This window comes from Epinephelus lanceolatus, chromosome 10 (assembly GCF_041903045.1).
Source record: "Epinephelus lanceolatus isolate andai-2023 chromosome 10, ASM4190304v1, whole genome shotgun sequence".
NCBI lineage: Eukaryota > Metazoa > Chordata > Actinopteri > Perciformes > Serranidae > Epinephelus > Epinephelus lanceolatus.
In genome coordinates this window covers 7385913-7401737 of record NC_135743.1, presented here as the reverse complement: position 1 = coordinate 7401737, position 15825 = coordinate 7385913, and the positions used below count along the sequence as shown (strand labels likewise).

The following is a 15825-nucleotide window of genomic DNA, read 5'->3' as shown; positions in this document are numbered from 1 at the left end:
CAACAGTTGACACAACAATCTCACCACAAGGTCCATTTAATATGTGTTCTGGTGCTTTCACTCACATCACAGTCTCCCTCAGCAGATGGAGTTTGTTCCATTGTCAATTTCCCCCCTTTTTAAGTTGAGACGGAAATTCACTCTTGACCTTGGAAAGCAGCCGTTAAGCAACAGTCTCGCCACTATCGGAATTATCTTTGTTGGCTAAGAATGTTTAAGCATGCAAATAGAGCCTGGAACAAATATACAGGAACATATATATATACATATATATATATATATATACGTACATCAAGCTCAAACAAGGCTAAATGTACATAAGCAAATGCTAACGTACAACTATGATAAGTACAGGCAATTAAGCATGAAAAAAAGATAGACGCAGTAGCTTACAGTGCATTTTTTTGTACAGGCCAAACTGTTACTGTAAATTGTATAGACTATGCCAGAGTAAAAACTGTACGGAGAATGTAAGTCACTGTAGTCCATTGGTTGTAGCATCTACATTTCCATGTGCTGAGGAAGATTGTGTAATGACGATTGAAAGCTCCAGGACTGCCACAAATGGACATCCTCAACTGTAATATTTATTCAGTCATCTATGTATATACTGTAATCTACACTGTATACAGTATATAAGTAAATTTCCCAAGCAGTACTTTGGTTTTTGGGTCGTTCCTGTTATGCAGCAACATTTTGGCCTCATAACTTTTGGAGAATAAAAAGTTTTCTTCATGTTTTTTTGCATCATATAAGAACAGTGACATGTTAAATTGTGAGGAAATCATATTGGCCAAGCTCAGGCGCTCAAATAATCCCCATGGGTGGACCTAACAGGGTGGAATTTTTTTTTAGCTAAGTTAGCATTAGCTCTTTTATAACTATATCAAATATGCTTTGACAGTTTTAGATCACACTAACTTTATTTATAATTTAGCATAACAGGATTGAACTTTAGGAGTTTGACAGAGAGATTAACATCATGAAATATTGATACTCCTTTGAGTTCCCACCTAAAAAAGAGTCTGTGAAAATGATGGAATTGTCTTTTTTATTAAATTCATTATTTTAATTAACCAACAGGGTGGAAAAGTGTCCCAGGGACCCACATTAAATGATGAAAATTGTAAATAAATAAAAAATATTTTCCACATAATCAGAGTTTTTTTAAACAAGGTATTTTTTATTTTTTATTCAATAAAGACGACAAAAAGACAACCCATCCTACCCATCAACCCAGTCAATGAAATCTAATAGACACGAGAAAAATGAATAAATTAAAAAAAGTATATAAAAATTGACGACATATAAACTTGCATGACATAAGTAGGGGCATATAGCATGTTTCATTACAATTTTTTAGCTTCCATATTTGCCACAAAAGTTAAAAATGGTTGCCAGGTGGCAGAGACGCGTGCAGTTGATCCTTTAATAAAACAACAGATTGTCTCCAATTGTAAATGATACATAACATCCTTCATTCAATGTCCATATGTTGGAGGTGAAGAGTTAATCAGGGAGAGTTTAACATGGCTTATGAAATAATTAAATTACTTGGCACTGGGGAGATGTAGCAAAAAAACCTCAACAAAGCTCTTTAAAAAGGGACTTTTACTGTGCATTATATTATGTTTATGTGATTAAAAAGACAACCTACAATTAAAGCCATTTGTTAAAAAATTAATATAAAAATATGAAATATTTGGGAGTAATTGATGGTTACAGACATCTTGCTGCACAACAGAATTAATCCTTATATAAAAATATTTCTACATCTTAATTTTCAGACTTTACCCACAGTAGTAAGACATCTCTGACCTGATTGGACGATCATAGACAAGCTGTGACCAATCAGCGACGTTACTGTAAAACGCCACTGTCCAATCACAAGCTGAGAAGGCACGAGCACGGCCCGCCCACAGGCAGCAGCCAGTAGTCTTGCCGAAACAACTGTCATTTATGATGGGGAAGACAGAGCGAGAGCTGGAAAACGCCAAATAAACCTTTCAAGAAGTATCAAAAACAACTTTTAAAGTTACTTGTGTTGTGTTTAAAGCTCACGTCGGCATGTGTTAGTAACTTACAGGTAAGTTATAACCATATAATGCGTGTTTTCGCTCTAGCGCTGGAGTTGAAATTTAAAAAAAAGGAAGCTAACGTTTTTTTTTTCCTTTTGCTAACAAGCTAATGTTTATCTTACCGTTTCCCCCTCACCACCACCTCCACCACCACCACCACCACCACCACCAACACTTTCTTCTCTAGAGAGGCAGCAACTTTGGCACCACGTCTTTCTCACCGCGATAGGAATTACAGCCAGTTTCGGAGGATGTCAGCCCCCAGCAACTCGCTCCAGCAGCCGAGGGTGAGACGCAGCAATGCGGGCTCCCCCGGCTCGTTCAACAACAGCAGCTGCCGTTTGCACCCCATCCGTGCCACCGTGCCCTACCAGCTCCTGCGTGGGGGTCAGGGCAGCCCGACGCGGTCTCAGACCCTCTACGGTGGAGCCACGAACAGCCGAGGCTCGAGTCCCCCCTCGAGCCCGTCACTCAGCTCAGGAAGTGCAAATGCTAAGCAAAGACTGTCCCCCGAAAACAAGGACTCCTCCTGTGCCCCAGACTCTCCAGTCTCCAGAGGTAAAAACGCTTTTCTTGAACTGTTTTGCCTCACACAGGCCAAGAAATGCCATGTCACCACGTGCTGTTGTCCACTGATAACTGGTCGTGGTAACTTTCCTTCTACACTAACTACTACACAGTTATACAATTAAATTATGATACTTTAATTGTGCAAAATTGGTCAAATATCACATTTGAGGCAACGACTTTTAACTCTGAAGCGAGTTGGCACTTGATTTGCACAAGGTTGATGCATTACCTATGTAGCCTATCATCCACTTACACAATTAGGCACTCATAAAGAGAATAGAGTGCACTATTGGCTCTCTTTATTTCCTATGGACTTTTGACAGGAGAGAAGGGGGAGGAGAGAATTGGCAGAAAGACATGCTTTCAGTTGTAAAAGGGGCCACGTCAGTCCCAGTAGACACAGTGCTGAGCGAATAGTCAGGTGTTGCTTATTCTGACCTCTCTCCGTACACGCAGCGTGGAGTACTCATGGCACTTTCAGACCATATGCTGAGTCTCTCCATGTTGCCTTGCATATGAATCACAGAGGCTCGTGCTATGTCGTTTTGTGTCACGCTCAGCTGCTCCTTAGAACTGATATGGAGACTAACTAAAGGAGGGCAGGCAGCCCTAAATCCGCATTTTGTGTTTCACTAAATCTCATTTATGTGACAGCCTTTCCTGCCAAATATCCACACTGTGGCTGGTTTTACAGAGCTGTAGCAGTATCTTTTCTGTAGGCCAGAACTACATTTTTAGCTAGAAAACTACTGCTTTTTTTGTTTGGTAAACCCTGTGTTTTATGTACAAAACACACACATAACTACACACTATCTGGCAAGGCACGTGGTGATATGGAAGTGTGTGAATAAAGCTTGGTTTTCCAGTATGTGAAGACAAAAAGAGACTCCTAGTTCTGGTAAGCTCAGTGGGTATTTCTGACTCTGCATCAGTTCCCATGAAAAGCACTAGGTATTCTCACCACAAGAGTGTTCTATACTTAATGTGATTAGGTCACAAAGCACAGCACAGCAACCACATTACACCAAATGGATCAATGCTACCTTCATTTGTCACGTTTAATAGCTTCTCCCTCTTACCTTTTAACCAAAATGGCAGCCCTGCTGTCTCAGTGCAGCATGGTAGTTGTTGCATTGTGGAGTTGTGTGTGGAATCTTATGTTTGTGACGTGCTTCACATTCCTCAGTTCTTTGAATGAGATGACCTCCAACCCTGACCAGTGTACCATGCAAGGCAGGAAACGAAGTCTCTTCCATAACAACAGCATAGGCAGACTTACCAGGCACAACGAATTTCCCCCGTGTTTGGCTAGCGGTTGGTGTTGATTTCCCACCCCAGTGGCATGCCACGCATACCTCAGTTCTCTGAGAGAGTCGACCTCTAACCCAGGCCAGTGTCCCATGCTCGTGATGATGATGGAGACTTGACCCTCCTTCATCGCTGTGACCTCACAGTCCAAACACGCATGAGAGGCCTCAGATGACGACTATGACCATGTCATTGTGGGTTAGTAGCAGTCAAAAAAATGCAAACTTGATTTAGTCATCTTCATCTTTAATCACAGCAGCCCAGCTTGATGTGAGTGAAGCGGGAGGCTTTGCACTTTGTAATTTATCATTCATTGAGGTACTTTGCACCCACTTGCAGATATAATGCTCGCCATTTAGTGGGAAAATTCAGTCCAAAGTGCCCTGCAGTGCCATCAGTGTTAGTGCCAGGCGGTGTCACACTGGTAATGGACTGCACTGGTGTTCAAACAGTTCACATCATAGCCTAATGATGAAGGACAGACTGAAGTGTATTATATTCCACATCGTGACCTTTTAGGTTCACCAGCATGACATCATTCTCTTACCACACTGACCCAACAATGATAGTCTAGCTCTCTGTCAAAGTGCCAGCTGTGCTGAAACGGCCCTGCTTCATTGTCAACCATTCAAACTGCAGAGTAGGAACAAATGTGAAAATGAGCGTGTTGTCCCAATCAGTCGGCTCTGTTAGGACTGTGCTCTGTTTTTTTTTTTTTTTTAGTTTTATGAGCTGGCACGAAACTGACTGTGTAGCATCTGGTTGGACCTTGATGTTGAGTTTGCTTACTCTTCACTTCTCAGCTATAAAAGTAGAAATTGTTAGCACTGTTAGCATACACCACTCATAAATCGAGATACACTGAAAGTAGTCCAAGCTAGCTTGTTGTGGGAGGTACCCACCGGACTCATTGACTGATGCTAATGATGCTAACAAGCCATTTCCTGACCAGCTGAGGGACAGATGCTGAAACTCATAACTTTAAAAACATCACTGCCAACATGGACATAATTCATAATGTATGAGAGACAGTCACTGCTCTCATCACTGCTCGCATTTAACACACTTTTTTAGCTTGAGCAGCTCATGCAGAACATTTATGAAACATGAGCTGCTGGGTTGCCCAGTGGTTAAAAAGATTCCTCCATGATGATGTGTAATGTTTTTTTATTTATATAACGTAATACATAAATGCACAGTATCAAAAGTATTTACAGAATCAATAATCATGCCTCGTCTATCAGTAGTTTATATAATACAGTGAATAATATAACAAATATAATCACATTTTGGCAATTTTTTAGTAGTATAAGTAATTTCAGTAGTATCACTTTAATGGACACTGGCCATTGTTGGGATTCTTATCCCCCCTTCTTAGTGATACTTCGCCAACAGTGTGGTTAGTATGTGTAAATGAACTAAGGTTAACGTTCCTCATCTTACCAGTACCCAGATCTCCCTGCTCCCCTCTTGGGAAACACGTCATCTACTTTCTCAGGCTGTTGCTCACCACCACAGACACAAAGAGTATAGCGGTGGATCAAGAGACAAACCTGCCCCTCTCAAAACCAAACGACAATCAAACTAAGCAGTGCTGATCGAATATAAACCAAGATTATGTTACTGCACTGCCTATTTCTTGCCTCAGATATTTTCAGAAACATTTTAGTGCCCTGTTATGCTGCAATAGTGATAGTTTGTAAACAGGAAGTGGGCACCATACTGTTTCCTGCATGGTAATAAAACAAAGGCTGAAAAAAAAAAAGAGATCAAACTGTAAACTGATCAAATATAAACCAAGATTATGTCACTGCGTTGCCTATTTCTCGCCTCAGCTGTTCTCAGAAACATGTTTCAGCTTATTATTTAACTGTAATACGAGATTGTTTGTTATCAGCTGGCCACCATTATATTGCATCATCTACCAGCAGGTGCGTTGTTCCGGTTTGGCGCTGTGCACTCTGGTAGTTGTAGGTTTTCTAACTCTTGAGCAGAAGCAAATGGCTCAAGTCACGTAGCACCAGTTGCAAAAGTATCTGCGTCGTTATACTGCATAGACAGCTTAGTGTTATGACAAGACCATCTTTCTAACATTGACCAAGCTTGCATGGTCTTGAATGGGTAATTCCATGTTTCATTATTCACTAATTTGAGCAGCTACAATAAAGTTAATTTGAACTGTATGAGGTATGTTCCATATTTCCATAGGCTCTACATGTGTCTATTAAAGTGACACATAAGCCCTGGCAGGTTTAGCTTTAGCACAGACTAAAATTCTCGTATAATGTCATTGAGAATTTCATTGTGATTTTCCTCTCAACAAATAATCTTGTATTCTTGTGAAAACCTACAAGAAACCATTCTGCTATGCTTTACTGATCTGGACCACATGTTTGTTTTCACATTTGCCTCTGCTCTACAGTTAATAAACCACCCATTTCTTGACTTGACCCATTTATCCCCTGGAAATGCTGAGACTTTTTCACAGCTTACTGAATGCCCGGTGAAGGAAAGTTCTCATTAAAATTCAACCTGAAAATATTCCTTTTAATATCACATCCACCACTCACTTATCCCTGGAATCAGCAGATGGACTGCTTTGATGTCTTGGCTTCTTTCACACTGTTTCTTTTTTCTCATCAGGAGATTATTCTAGTCTGGCAAGTGGGGAGACGATGGAAAATAACCACAATCCCGGTTCTGAGAGCACTGGCTTGGCCTATATCAATATTGATGGAAATTTAGCCTGCTTCCTTTGTCTACAATGCTTCAGGGAATTTTACTGTAGCCCAGTAAGCTTACTTAGGCAATACCTTTGGGTGGGTAGGCCTGTGTATTCTACGAACAAAGAACAACAATGAACGGCTATGTAGTTCTGCTAGGAGAGGGGTGCCTCATGTAGATAGTTCAGTCTGTGTGCTGGTTTGTCTGTCCATGTTGGAAAGGCCTCTGCTGAAGCCTGCTCAGACGAGGACTGGAGTAAATGTTTCCTGATCATCATGTTATTCTTTTATTCTGCCTTTGATAGGGAAATGAAGGAGCTTTTATTTGCTTTCAGTAATCACACAGAATGTAATTGAGGCTTATAAATTTAATCCAGCTCTCACTGCAGTCTCATGCTATTCTTAAGCTAATGTCTTTGTGTTTGCATGTTTTGTTTTTCTCCTTTTTTTATTTTTTTTTTTAACTGCGTGTCACTGCAGGAATGTTGAGTGAATGCAGGCAGTATTGATGTGCATTGTGGTGTGGTTGTTTATGAGTTCTTATGTGGGTGGTGTGTGCTTAACTGTTCTGGCTCACAGCAGACTGCTCTCATAACATCAGATACTCCTGCTCAGCCATTTACATTTGCTTCAGGCCTCGGCTCTCATGCCTGTTGTTTGCCCTGCACTAATACGTATTAGATTAGAAAAAATGTCCACACTTTGAAAACAAGAACAGATTGCAAGGCTAGGTCTCATCTCAATAAAACACTGTTAATTACAGTATCAGTGGCGAAGGTGAAATGCTGATTCTAATATGTTGTTTTTGGCGATATTCTAACTTCTTTTAGCCAGTGACCTGAGTAACAAGTCACTTTGTGATTGACTGAAATATATTTCTGTTCTTGTAATGTGAAGATCTTCCCACAGTCCTGTTTGTGCTCACACTACAACAGATTTGAAGAAACTAGGTCAAGGAAACTAACTTATTTTGACAGTAAGACTTTGGTTATGCAATTGCTTTTCGTTTCAGAATGTTTTACATGATTATTTGCCAAAAATTTAAACCATTATGGTTGGGTGTCACTCACTATGTTGCCCCCAGTCCTTTACTATACATTTGCACGGAGAGATTAATCACACAGTGACACTTTAGTGCTTTATGCTGAGTTCTGTTGTGTCGTAATGACACAGTCAGGAAAGTTGGCACATCGACTCAAAGATGCCTCAGGCTGTTGAGGAATATTGCTCACTTGGTGCTGACGCCTGCATGTGTGTGTGTGTGTGTGTGTGTGTGTGTGTGTGTGTGTGTGTGTGTGTGTGTGTGTGTGTGTGTGTGTGTGTGTGTCTGATGCTATTTCTTTATTCTTTCTCAATTCATAGCAGAAAGGTCCAAGTTACAGGTTCGGAGTTCTAGTGCCATCCGGCGGACATCTTCCCTGGACGCCATCACGGGGCCATACCTCACCGGCCAGTGGCCTCGGGACTCCCACGGACCCTACCCTTCCTGTATGAAAGACAAAGCCACACAGGTACATCCCACTCAGAAAAAACACCTTTTGGCTATGTGCCTGAATTGGTGGGCCATATGATATTATTCACGTGTTGCAAAGAAGGTTGAGCTGCTGGTTCAGGAAGTGTCTTACCCCTGTTGCAAAATAGTTATAAACGACATCTTAATGTTACTTAACATAGAAACGTGGGACTCCTCCAGATGATCTGATTATACTGTTGGTTTATGATATGATCTCAGTGAGAAACCAGACACTGTAGACAGGCAACCATACCCATGAGCCTCCTTTGCCTTTGCCATGTTGAAAAAGTTGGGCTGCTTGATTATGGTGAAGATCCTAATCACAATTATTTTGGTCATATATTAGATCACGATTGTTTAACACAAATCCTCATTGACTTTGGAAACATCCCGCATTTATTTAACTTTAAGAAAAGAAACATGTCTTTTGGACTGTGGCTTTTTTTAACTTAAACTATAATTTAACTGAAGGCGGCTCATTGGCCATAGTTCTTATTATAACAGTTAAGGCACTCACATACTCGTTTGTGCAGAGCAGGCACAACGGACTGGCTATAACGCACATGTGAAGGCACATTGTAGCTGAGCTCAAGCACTTGACCATGTGTTTTATTTCAGTGTTAATTCCGGCGTACAGTGTATGCAAGCGTGGTCGTATAGTCAATCGTATAGTCATTGACTTATTTGGTTGATGCTGTAGTAAATGAAATGTTAGCAGCCATCCTGAGAGCTCCAATGCGTGTTGTAATGCAAGCTCCGTCGGAGTGGGTTGTTTTTAAAAATTAAGTCACTTGAAGGCCTGAAAAGGCACTAAATCTAGCAAGAAAGTCGGCAAGTTGGCAACACTGAGTACACTGTTGCAAAGGAAAAGGCTACACTGGATTTACAACACAAGACAAAACAAGAGCGTCATTGCGACACAGAATACAGCACAGTCATGGTTTTATCTCGATTGTCTTGTTTCCGTAATCTTTGGAAACGTAAATCACAAGGACGTAGAAGGCGCAAATAGGTGCGGTAGAATTCTCAAAATGCTTGGAACTTTGAACACAATACTGCCCCACAGCTGAAGTAATCCAAACATACTGGTTAAGGTACACACCAAATGACCACGGGGCCCACTGACCCAAGAAAAAATAAAACTTAGATCAAGGAAAGAGGTAAAATGTCTGCTTAACTGGCACAGACCCCAGTAAAAATCACATCACCATCATTGCAGTGAAAATGAAATGCACAAATTACCATTCTCACTGATATCGGGACTCATTTCACAATCCCAATATCTGTCAGAATAATCACAACATGATTTTTTTACATATTGTGCACTACAAAGGCCACAGATGTCGTCGCCTTGTAACCAAATTGATCTTGAGACCAGATGCATCATGATCTGTCTGATTCAGCTCAGCAGGTGACTGTAATTGATTGATCCTCACATTGTACATTTGATTTGGGGTGATAAATCATTGCAGCATCAGGGAAAATAAAGTGTGGAAGTGAAGTTTGGAAAAGCAGAGTCAAATTGTTTGATCAGTTATTTTCAGGAGGGGATATGTGAGGAAAAAGCTCACTGCACAAGAGACACCAGACTAAAGTTTGTTTAATAATCATGAAGAGTTTTACCCAATATGGTTTGCATTGACTTATTGTATTCTTGTCATAGCAAAGATACCTCAAGATGTTATAATATGGCCACATGGCCCACGCTTTGGCTCGAGTGTCCGGTAAATCCCCAAAAACCACGCTCACGTTTCATTTCTGCCAGAAAATGATGGTAGTTGGGACTTCCAAATAATTGTTGGTTTCTCTCATTGTGGCTGGTGAAGCAGACAAATTTATAAGTCGTGGCCAAATATTTTGTTATAGTAATCTGGTGGCTGGTGGTGGAGTCTGCTGCCAGTACAGGCCTAAAAGCCTTCACTGTCAATATTCTGAAATTGCCTCGCAGCACTACATTTTTAATACATTATAACACATCATATGAGCTATGCATGGGTTTCACATTGAGCCTCACCACAGTATTCCTGGATAGCAGCCCACACATGATCAGCCACTTATCGTGCCATGTCACTGATGGCTGAATGCAGTTTTTCTCTAAGAGCTTTTTTTTGGTGGGGGGGTGTTGGTTTGGGGTGGGTTTGTGTTATGAAAGAATATTGACTATGCATGATCATAACAAGGGTTGCTCCCTCTTTGCTAACAGAAGCCTTTCATGTGTCTGAATGAAGACCCGCCAAGCCTAATTTACATGGGCTTCATCCCTTTAACCCCTCATTTGCCTGGCATTTCTTTGTGTGTAGGTTGAGGAAGTGGTGAGAGAGCCTACAAGATCTCTTGAAGTGGCTGAATGCAGAGTAAATACCTCTTATTACAGGGTTCCTGTGCAGCCCTGGAAAGACTAAACAAGTACGGAAAATCAATTTGGTAATTATCAGGTCCTGAAAACTGGGCATGTATACACAGTGTTCTTGTAGACCTACTGTTTTTTGGCACTCTGTGATATTTGCTGTGCTGTATAGTGACATGCCCTCGACCATATTTCCCAGCAGTTATCAGCAAAGATCTGATTGAAGGCTGACCAAAATGAAAACCAAGTTTAGGAGATTTATGTGTCAAAGCTGTGGAGACTTGAGATGGAAAACATTTGGTGATGTTGTAATAATGTGGGAGAGTATGACACACTTGACAACCCTTGAACGATTAAATGCACAAACTCCCCCAAGGATAGTGAGAGACCACTTCCTGTTAAAAAGCTATGCCTGGGCCCAGCTCTTTCTTTAAGACAACAACAGCAGAGAGCAGCAGACAAAAGGTCCCTGGCCTCTTTTGTTGTGCATTGCACAAGTTCAAGACAGCCTCTCCTTTGAGCTGTTATGTAGCCTTGCATGGAGGTGAAGTTGTTTGCACCTGTCCCCCAGGCTATGGCTGAGTCGAGGAGAAATCCCACTGCTTACCACCTGGCCCTCGTGGCTGCACGGCCCGCCTGCCTTTTGTGTGGGAGTTGAGGAGCAGAGGGCCCATACATATGCTAATCACTGTTCCGGGATAGGTCTGTGTGCCCTAGGCCCCGTGGTTACAGAACACAGAGAATGTCTGTATGAAGATTAGGGCCCTGACACACCAAGCCGACCTCAAAGAACTAGAACCGACAAAGGCAGACTGATCAAACAGTTTGCGACGCCTCACGTCTTCTGTTAAAAGTTGCACTTGAACACAGCACAAAGACAACGGCCGATGACCAGGTGACCACTGACAGGCATGTATGTTCTGCGCCTGTGTGAGAGGAAATAACTAATTAGCAGTCTGAGTTTGTGATCTGAAAAACATAAAAGACAAACAGACTAGCCTGCTGATTTTCACGCCACTGTTAATCTGCTTAAAAGTTCTCATATAGGACTGAAATATGGGAATGTGTCTAAAACATTCAAAAATTGTATTGAAAACTTATCCCTTATTACACAAAGCTTGCGCCGCTACTAAATCCCTTTATTATGCTGCCTTTGCTTTTTTACTCAGAATCAAACAACTGCGGCATAATGCCGGCCCAGTGTGTGATTTTCAGATAGCATGCTGGCGTTCCAGAAGCATGCTATCACGTGTGACAGGCGTGACATGTAACACATGCTACACCCACCAGTGTGACAGATAACATACACGTAGACAGCACTTTCTGAAGAATACCGTTCTGCCAGCCACCCTTTTTACACAGAAACTAATTTGTTCGTTACTACCTCCACTACTGGCTTAAAGGCGAGACTACTTCGTTTCCCCATTCCGCAATCGTACCTTTTTCTAAAGAACAGCGAAGAGGAATAACAATGCAACATATCCTTCTTGAACAGGAAGTGTAAAAGTGACTTTTGTTTTGCAGAGTGCTGCTAATGAAAACAACCGTGCCCAACACAACTTGTCAGCAAATGCTTAAAGAAGCTCTATGTGACATTCTGAGATGGCAGCAAACAACTATTTGTTATGTGAAGATATAGTGAAGTAATGGGGTCCTGAGCAAAGAATGAAGCCATGCTCCCTTTGTATGTGTTGTAATTCGAGCTTCTCTGTTCTTTGTTGTGGTCGCCAGTCTGGCCATGCGTACATGTTAGTGCATGTGAGTCCCTGTGTGTGTATTCCACTGGCTAGCTAATTGCCTCCGCTCTGTTCTGCACTCATAGTTACCACTGATTACCCTGTACTGACCCACGGTGGCAAACGGCATCGTTTCGGAAGCCCTACGATTCCCCCTCATGTTAACAACACAAGCTCTGTCAGCTCTGCTACCATCATTAGCACTGTTAGCTGCTGGCTCAGCCACCTCCATGTTGAGAGCCACGTGCAGACAATCCTGGCTCATATGGTCTAAATGTCAGGTATAGCTCCTTTAATGTTGCCTGCTGTTGCCAGATATCCATCTTTTGGCTTGGTGTGTCATGGTACATGTCCACAGGGGTGTTTTTGGACACTAGGGGGTTGCGCCGCTTCCAAAGATTGTACATTTGATGGGTGTGCCACTAGGTGCGTGGGCTGTCAACTCCTGGATTTCAAACCAGACTGACATGGTGGCTTGTTTGGAAGCTATCTCTTGAAATTAAGAAAATATTTCACCGAAATGTAAATCTGACAACATTTGAGGTAAGAAATAAGCCACACAGTTGCTGAATCTGTCTTCATTTTAGATCGACAATAAGTTTTTCAGGGGTATCACAGGCTGGACGCCCCAAATTTGGAAAAAGTAGCCTAGATTTAACTTTATGCAAAAGAGGAGTAGATGCTCCATCTCTTTAAACGCAGTGCTGCCAAAATGGATAGACCATCAATGAATCAATGAACAACAAGATATGTGTTAGGATGTTACATACCTTGACATGTTTTGGCGGAAAATTCTGCCTTCCTCAGAAGTGTCACTTGGCGGTGGTTGTGATGGGCTGATCTGTCAATCAGCTGATATTAAGGAGGCGATAGAGACATGTCGCAACCACCACCAAGTGACCCTTCTGAGGAAGGCAGAAGTTTCTGCCAAAACATGTCAAGGTATGTAACATCCTAACACCTGTCTGAGGAAAAAAGAACAACTAAAGTCATATTTAGAAACTGAAGACATAATGAACACCATCGAACCATCAATGAACAGTATGGAAATGATTAGTCAGGATGTTAAGATGGACACACACATTGAATCCTACTTTAGTGCTGTATTACATGGCATCTGCCATCACTGTACCCCATTTCTGCTTCATAAGAGCGGATTGTAATCTGATGTGTATGTTGTTGATTATTGGTTTATGTGGAAATGGATGAATAAAGCAGGAGCTAACTACAAAAAATGCATTCTTAGAGACATTTATCCATTTTCTGTAATGCTCAGTGAGTTTTAGACCTGAACAATACAACAGATGCACAAAGCCAACTCACCAAATCAGAATGCATGTTTTCCTCATCTCTAAATCCCATCAAATGATAGCAGTGGCACTCTCCGCTCGCATGTCTCGGCATGCAATCTAAACAAACCAGCACAAATTCCACTGCACCTCTATTGAAGCCCAGTCATTATTTCCTGCTTTGGAACAGAGCTGGATTCTTGAGGATGTTGCCTGCATGTAACCCTTTGGGTGGGAATCATAATGGGAAGCAAGCTGCAGGCAGAGTTTTATCTGCACAGCAGTACACTATCAGGCACAACACCTGGCACACAAGTCTACAAAGCACACAACTCAGGCCGGAAGTTCAAGAGCTAGCATGATAAAAGAGCCTCTGAGGTAAATAAAGGTGGGTGTTCTTGTTAACAGCCATTTTTTGGGAGGGGGGGGTGTCAATCATGAAAGATAGCCTGCAGTATTTTTAACTGTCTTCGGATACTATATATACCTGAGGGAAAATTGGGAGTTAAACTGCAAACTGAGATATCGGCCATAAAGAAAAAGCAACTCCTACTTTGACATCTCTAAAGTTGTTAGCTTTCTTTAGATTTAAAACAGAAGAATACTTAATACATCTATTTCAAAACAGGTGCGTTTGAGAGGGCCGAGTAGGACACAATTTGCAGACAAACTCTTGCACTCTAACTTGCAAAAGACAAACAGTTATTGCAGCTTTTGGTGACTAGACTTTCAAAAGGTCTAGGTACTGAAACGTTGCAAGATATGTATTCCTCTTTAAGTTAGTGTGGGGGAGTTTGTCTGCAATTTTAGCACAGCTGAATGTAAAAAGTCCCTTTTTGTGTCTGAAACAAACAACTTCCTGTCATCGCTTTTAACACTAAGCACACATTCTTTGCCATACGTCAAATTAAAAACGTTAAATTTGATTTAAGGCTCATAAAAATGATAATGAAGCAAAAGGAAGAAAAACTTGTAACTCAAAATATGCCCAATAACACCATGACAGAATGACAATGAACCGCGAACATAATCCCCCCTTTTTTTCTATTCTCAAAATGATTGTGCTTTTCATTTTTAACCAATATTACGCAACCCTATGAAAACCTACACATATCACTTACTGCCAAACAAAGCGTTTCAGATTTCATTGAGTTGCAAGTAGTGAGTAGCATTCCCTATTTGACGTCACAGAACATCTGTGAGAACTTAGTTTTTCCTCAACGGCTAAATCCACAGCTCCATAAAGCCTGTGTACCCTTTTACAGCAATCTGCATTTTGTATGAACAGATTAAGCTTCAGCATCAAGTCTCTCAATGTCTGGCAGAGGCATCAAACAGCACAAGCCAATCCATAGGCCATGCACAAAATGTTAATGCTAAGGGCTAGCTACACATCTGCCATCCAACGTGGCCAAGCACAGTGGTCCCTTTTATGAGAGCACAAGCACCCATTTAATTCGCTGTCCTTTTCTGGGGAAGCCAGTGCCAGCAATCCAACGCAAACGGCTGCACGGGTGTTCCTCATTATTCACAGTGTGATATTCCATATCATAGGCAAGGCTTGTGCAGTAGTTGGAGAGCCATAGAGGTTTTTCTGTCTGTGTGGGGTCAGGCATAAGGCAGTGTGAAGACACTGACATTTAAGATGTTTCGTACCACTGTGCTGCTGACCATAAAACGTCAGATGTTTGAGGATTTGTTGGAAGACCAGAGGCACTGTTGATATGCATAATCAGGAGGAAGTATGTGGTTTCAGACGACTATGAAACATCCTCAGTCCGTTTCTCTTTTTGCATATATTTACATAACTTAACCGTTTCCTTGTTTATGCAGTAGAGGTCTAAAAGACATGTTTAGTGAGACAGAGCTGCCTCTATGCTCTCTGGCAGGGGATGCTTTGTATATCAAATGTTTTCTTACTGGTTTACTAATGATAGAAATGTAAGCCTGGCATAAGCATGGCATTGTGCTCTATATTGATTCTGCCAAATCAGTGTGGTGTAAATAGGCTAAATAGTTAGAGATGAAAGATGGAAACTCCCAGGTGGGAAACTAGCACCAGCTGCTAGTAAAGTCCTTGTAAATGTCACCGTTGGCTGACAAGGCAGGTAACACTATATTATTTGGTAGCCCTGTAATTATTTTCTCGAGCTATGTTTGGCTTGTTAAATGGCTGGTGGATTTTGGAATGTACGAGCCGGTTTAGCCGCATCACAGATGTATTTATCTTAACCTGGCTCACTAATGGAAGCAATCAAACA

At 41.5% G+C, this 15825-nt stretch overlaps 1 protein-coding gene across 4 annotated transcripts in view; it reads left to right on the top strand.

Moving 5' to 3' along the window:
- Window positions 1-1927: 1927 nt before the first annotated feature.
- The window catches only part of glcci1b (glucocorticoid induced 1b), a 27986-nt gene continuing 14088 nt past the window's right edge, over window positions 1928-15825 (top strand). For 2 of the 4 annotated variants that reach the window (XM_078171385.1, XM_078171384.1), the window contains exons 1-3: window positions 1928-2086; window positions 2266-2636; window positions 8045-8190. In XM_078171385.1, the coding sequence (XP_078027511.1) occupies window positions 2330-2636; window positions 8045-8190 (453 nt within the window). In that variant the 5' untranslated portion in view covers window positions 1928-2086; window positions 2266-2329. Of the gene's footprint in view, window positions 2087-2265; window positions 2637-8041; window positions 8191-15825 lie in introns of all 4 variants that reach the window. The other 2 variants (XM_078171383.1, XM_078171382.1) reach the window with 1 other exon arrangement.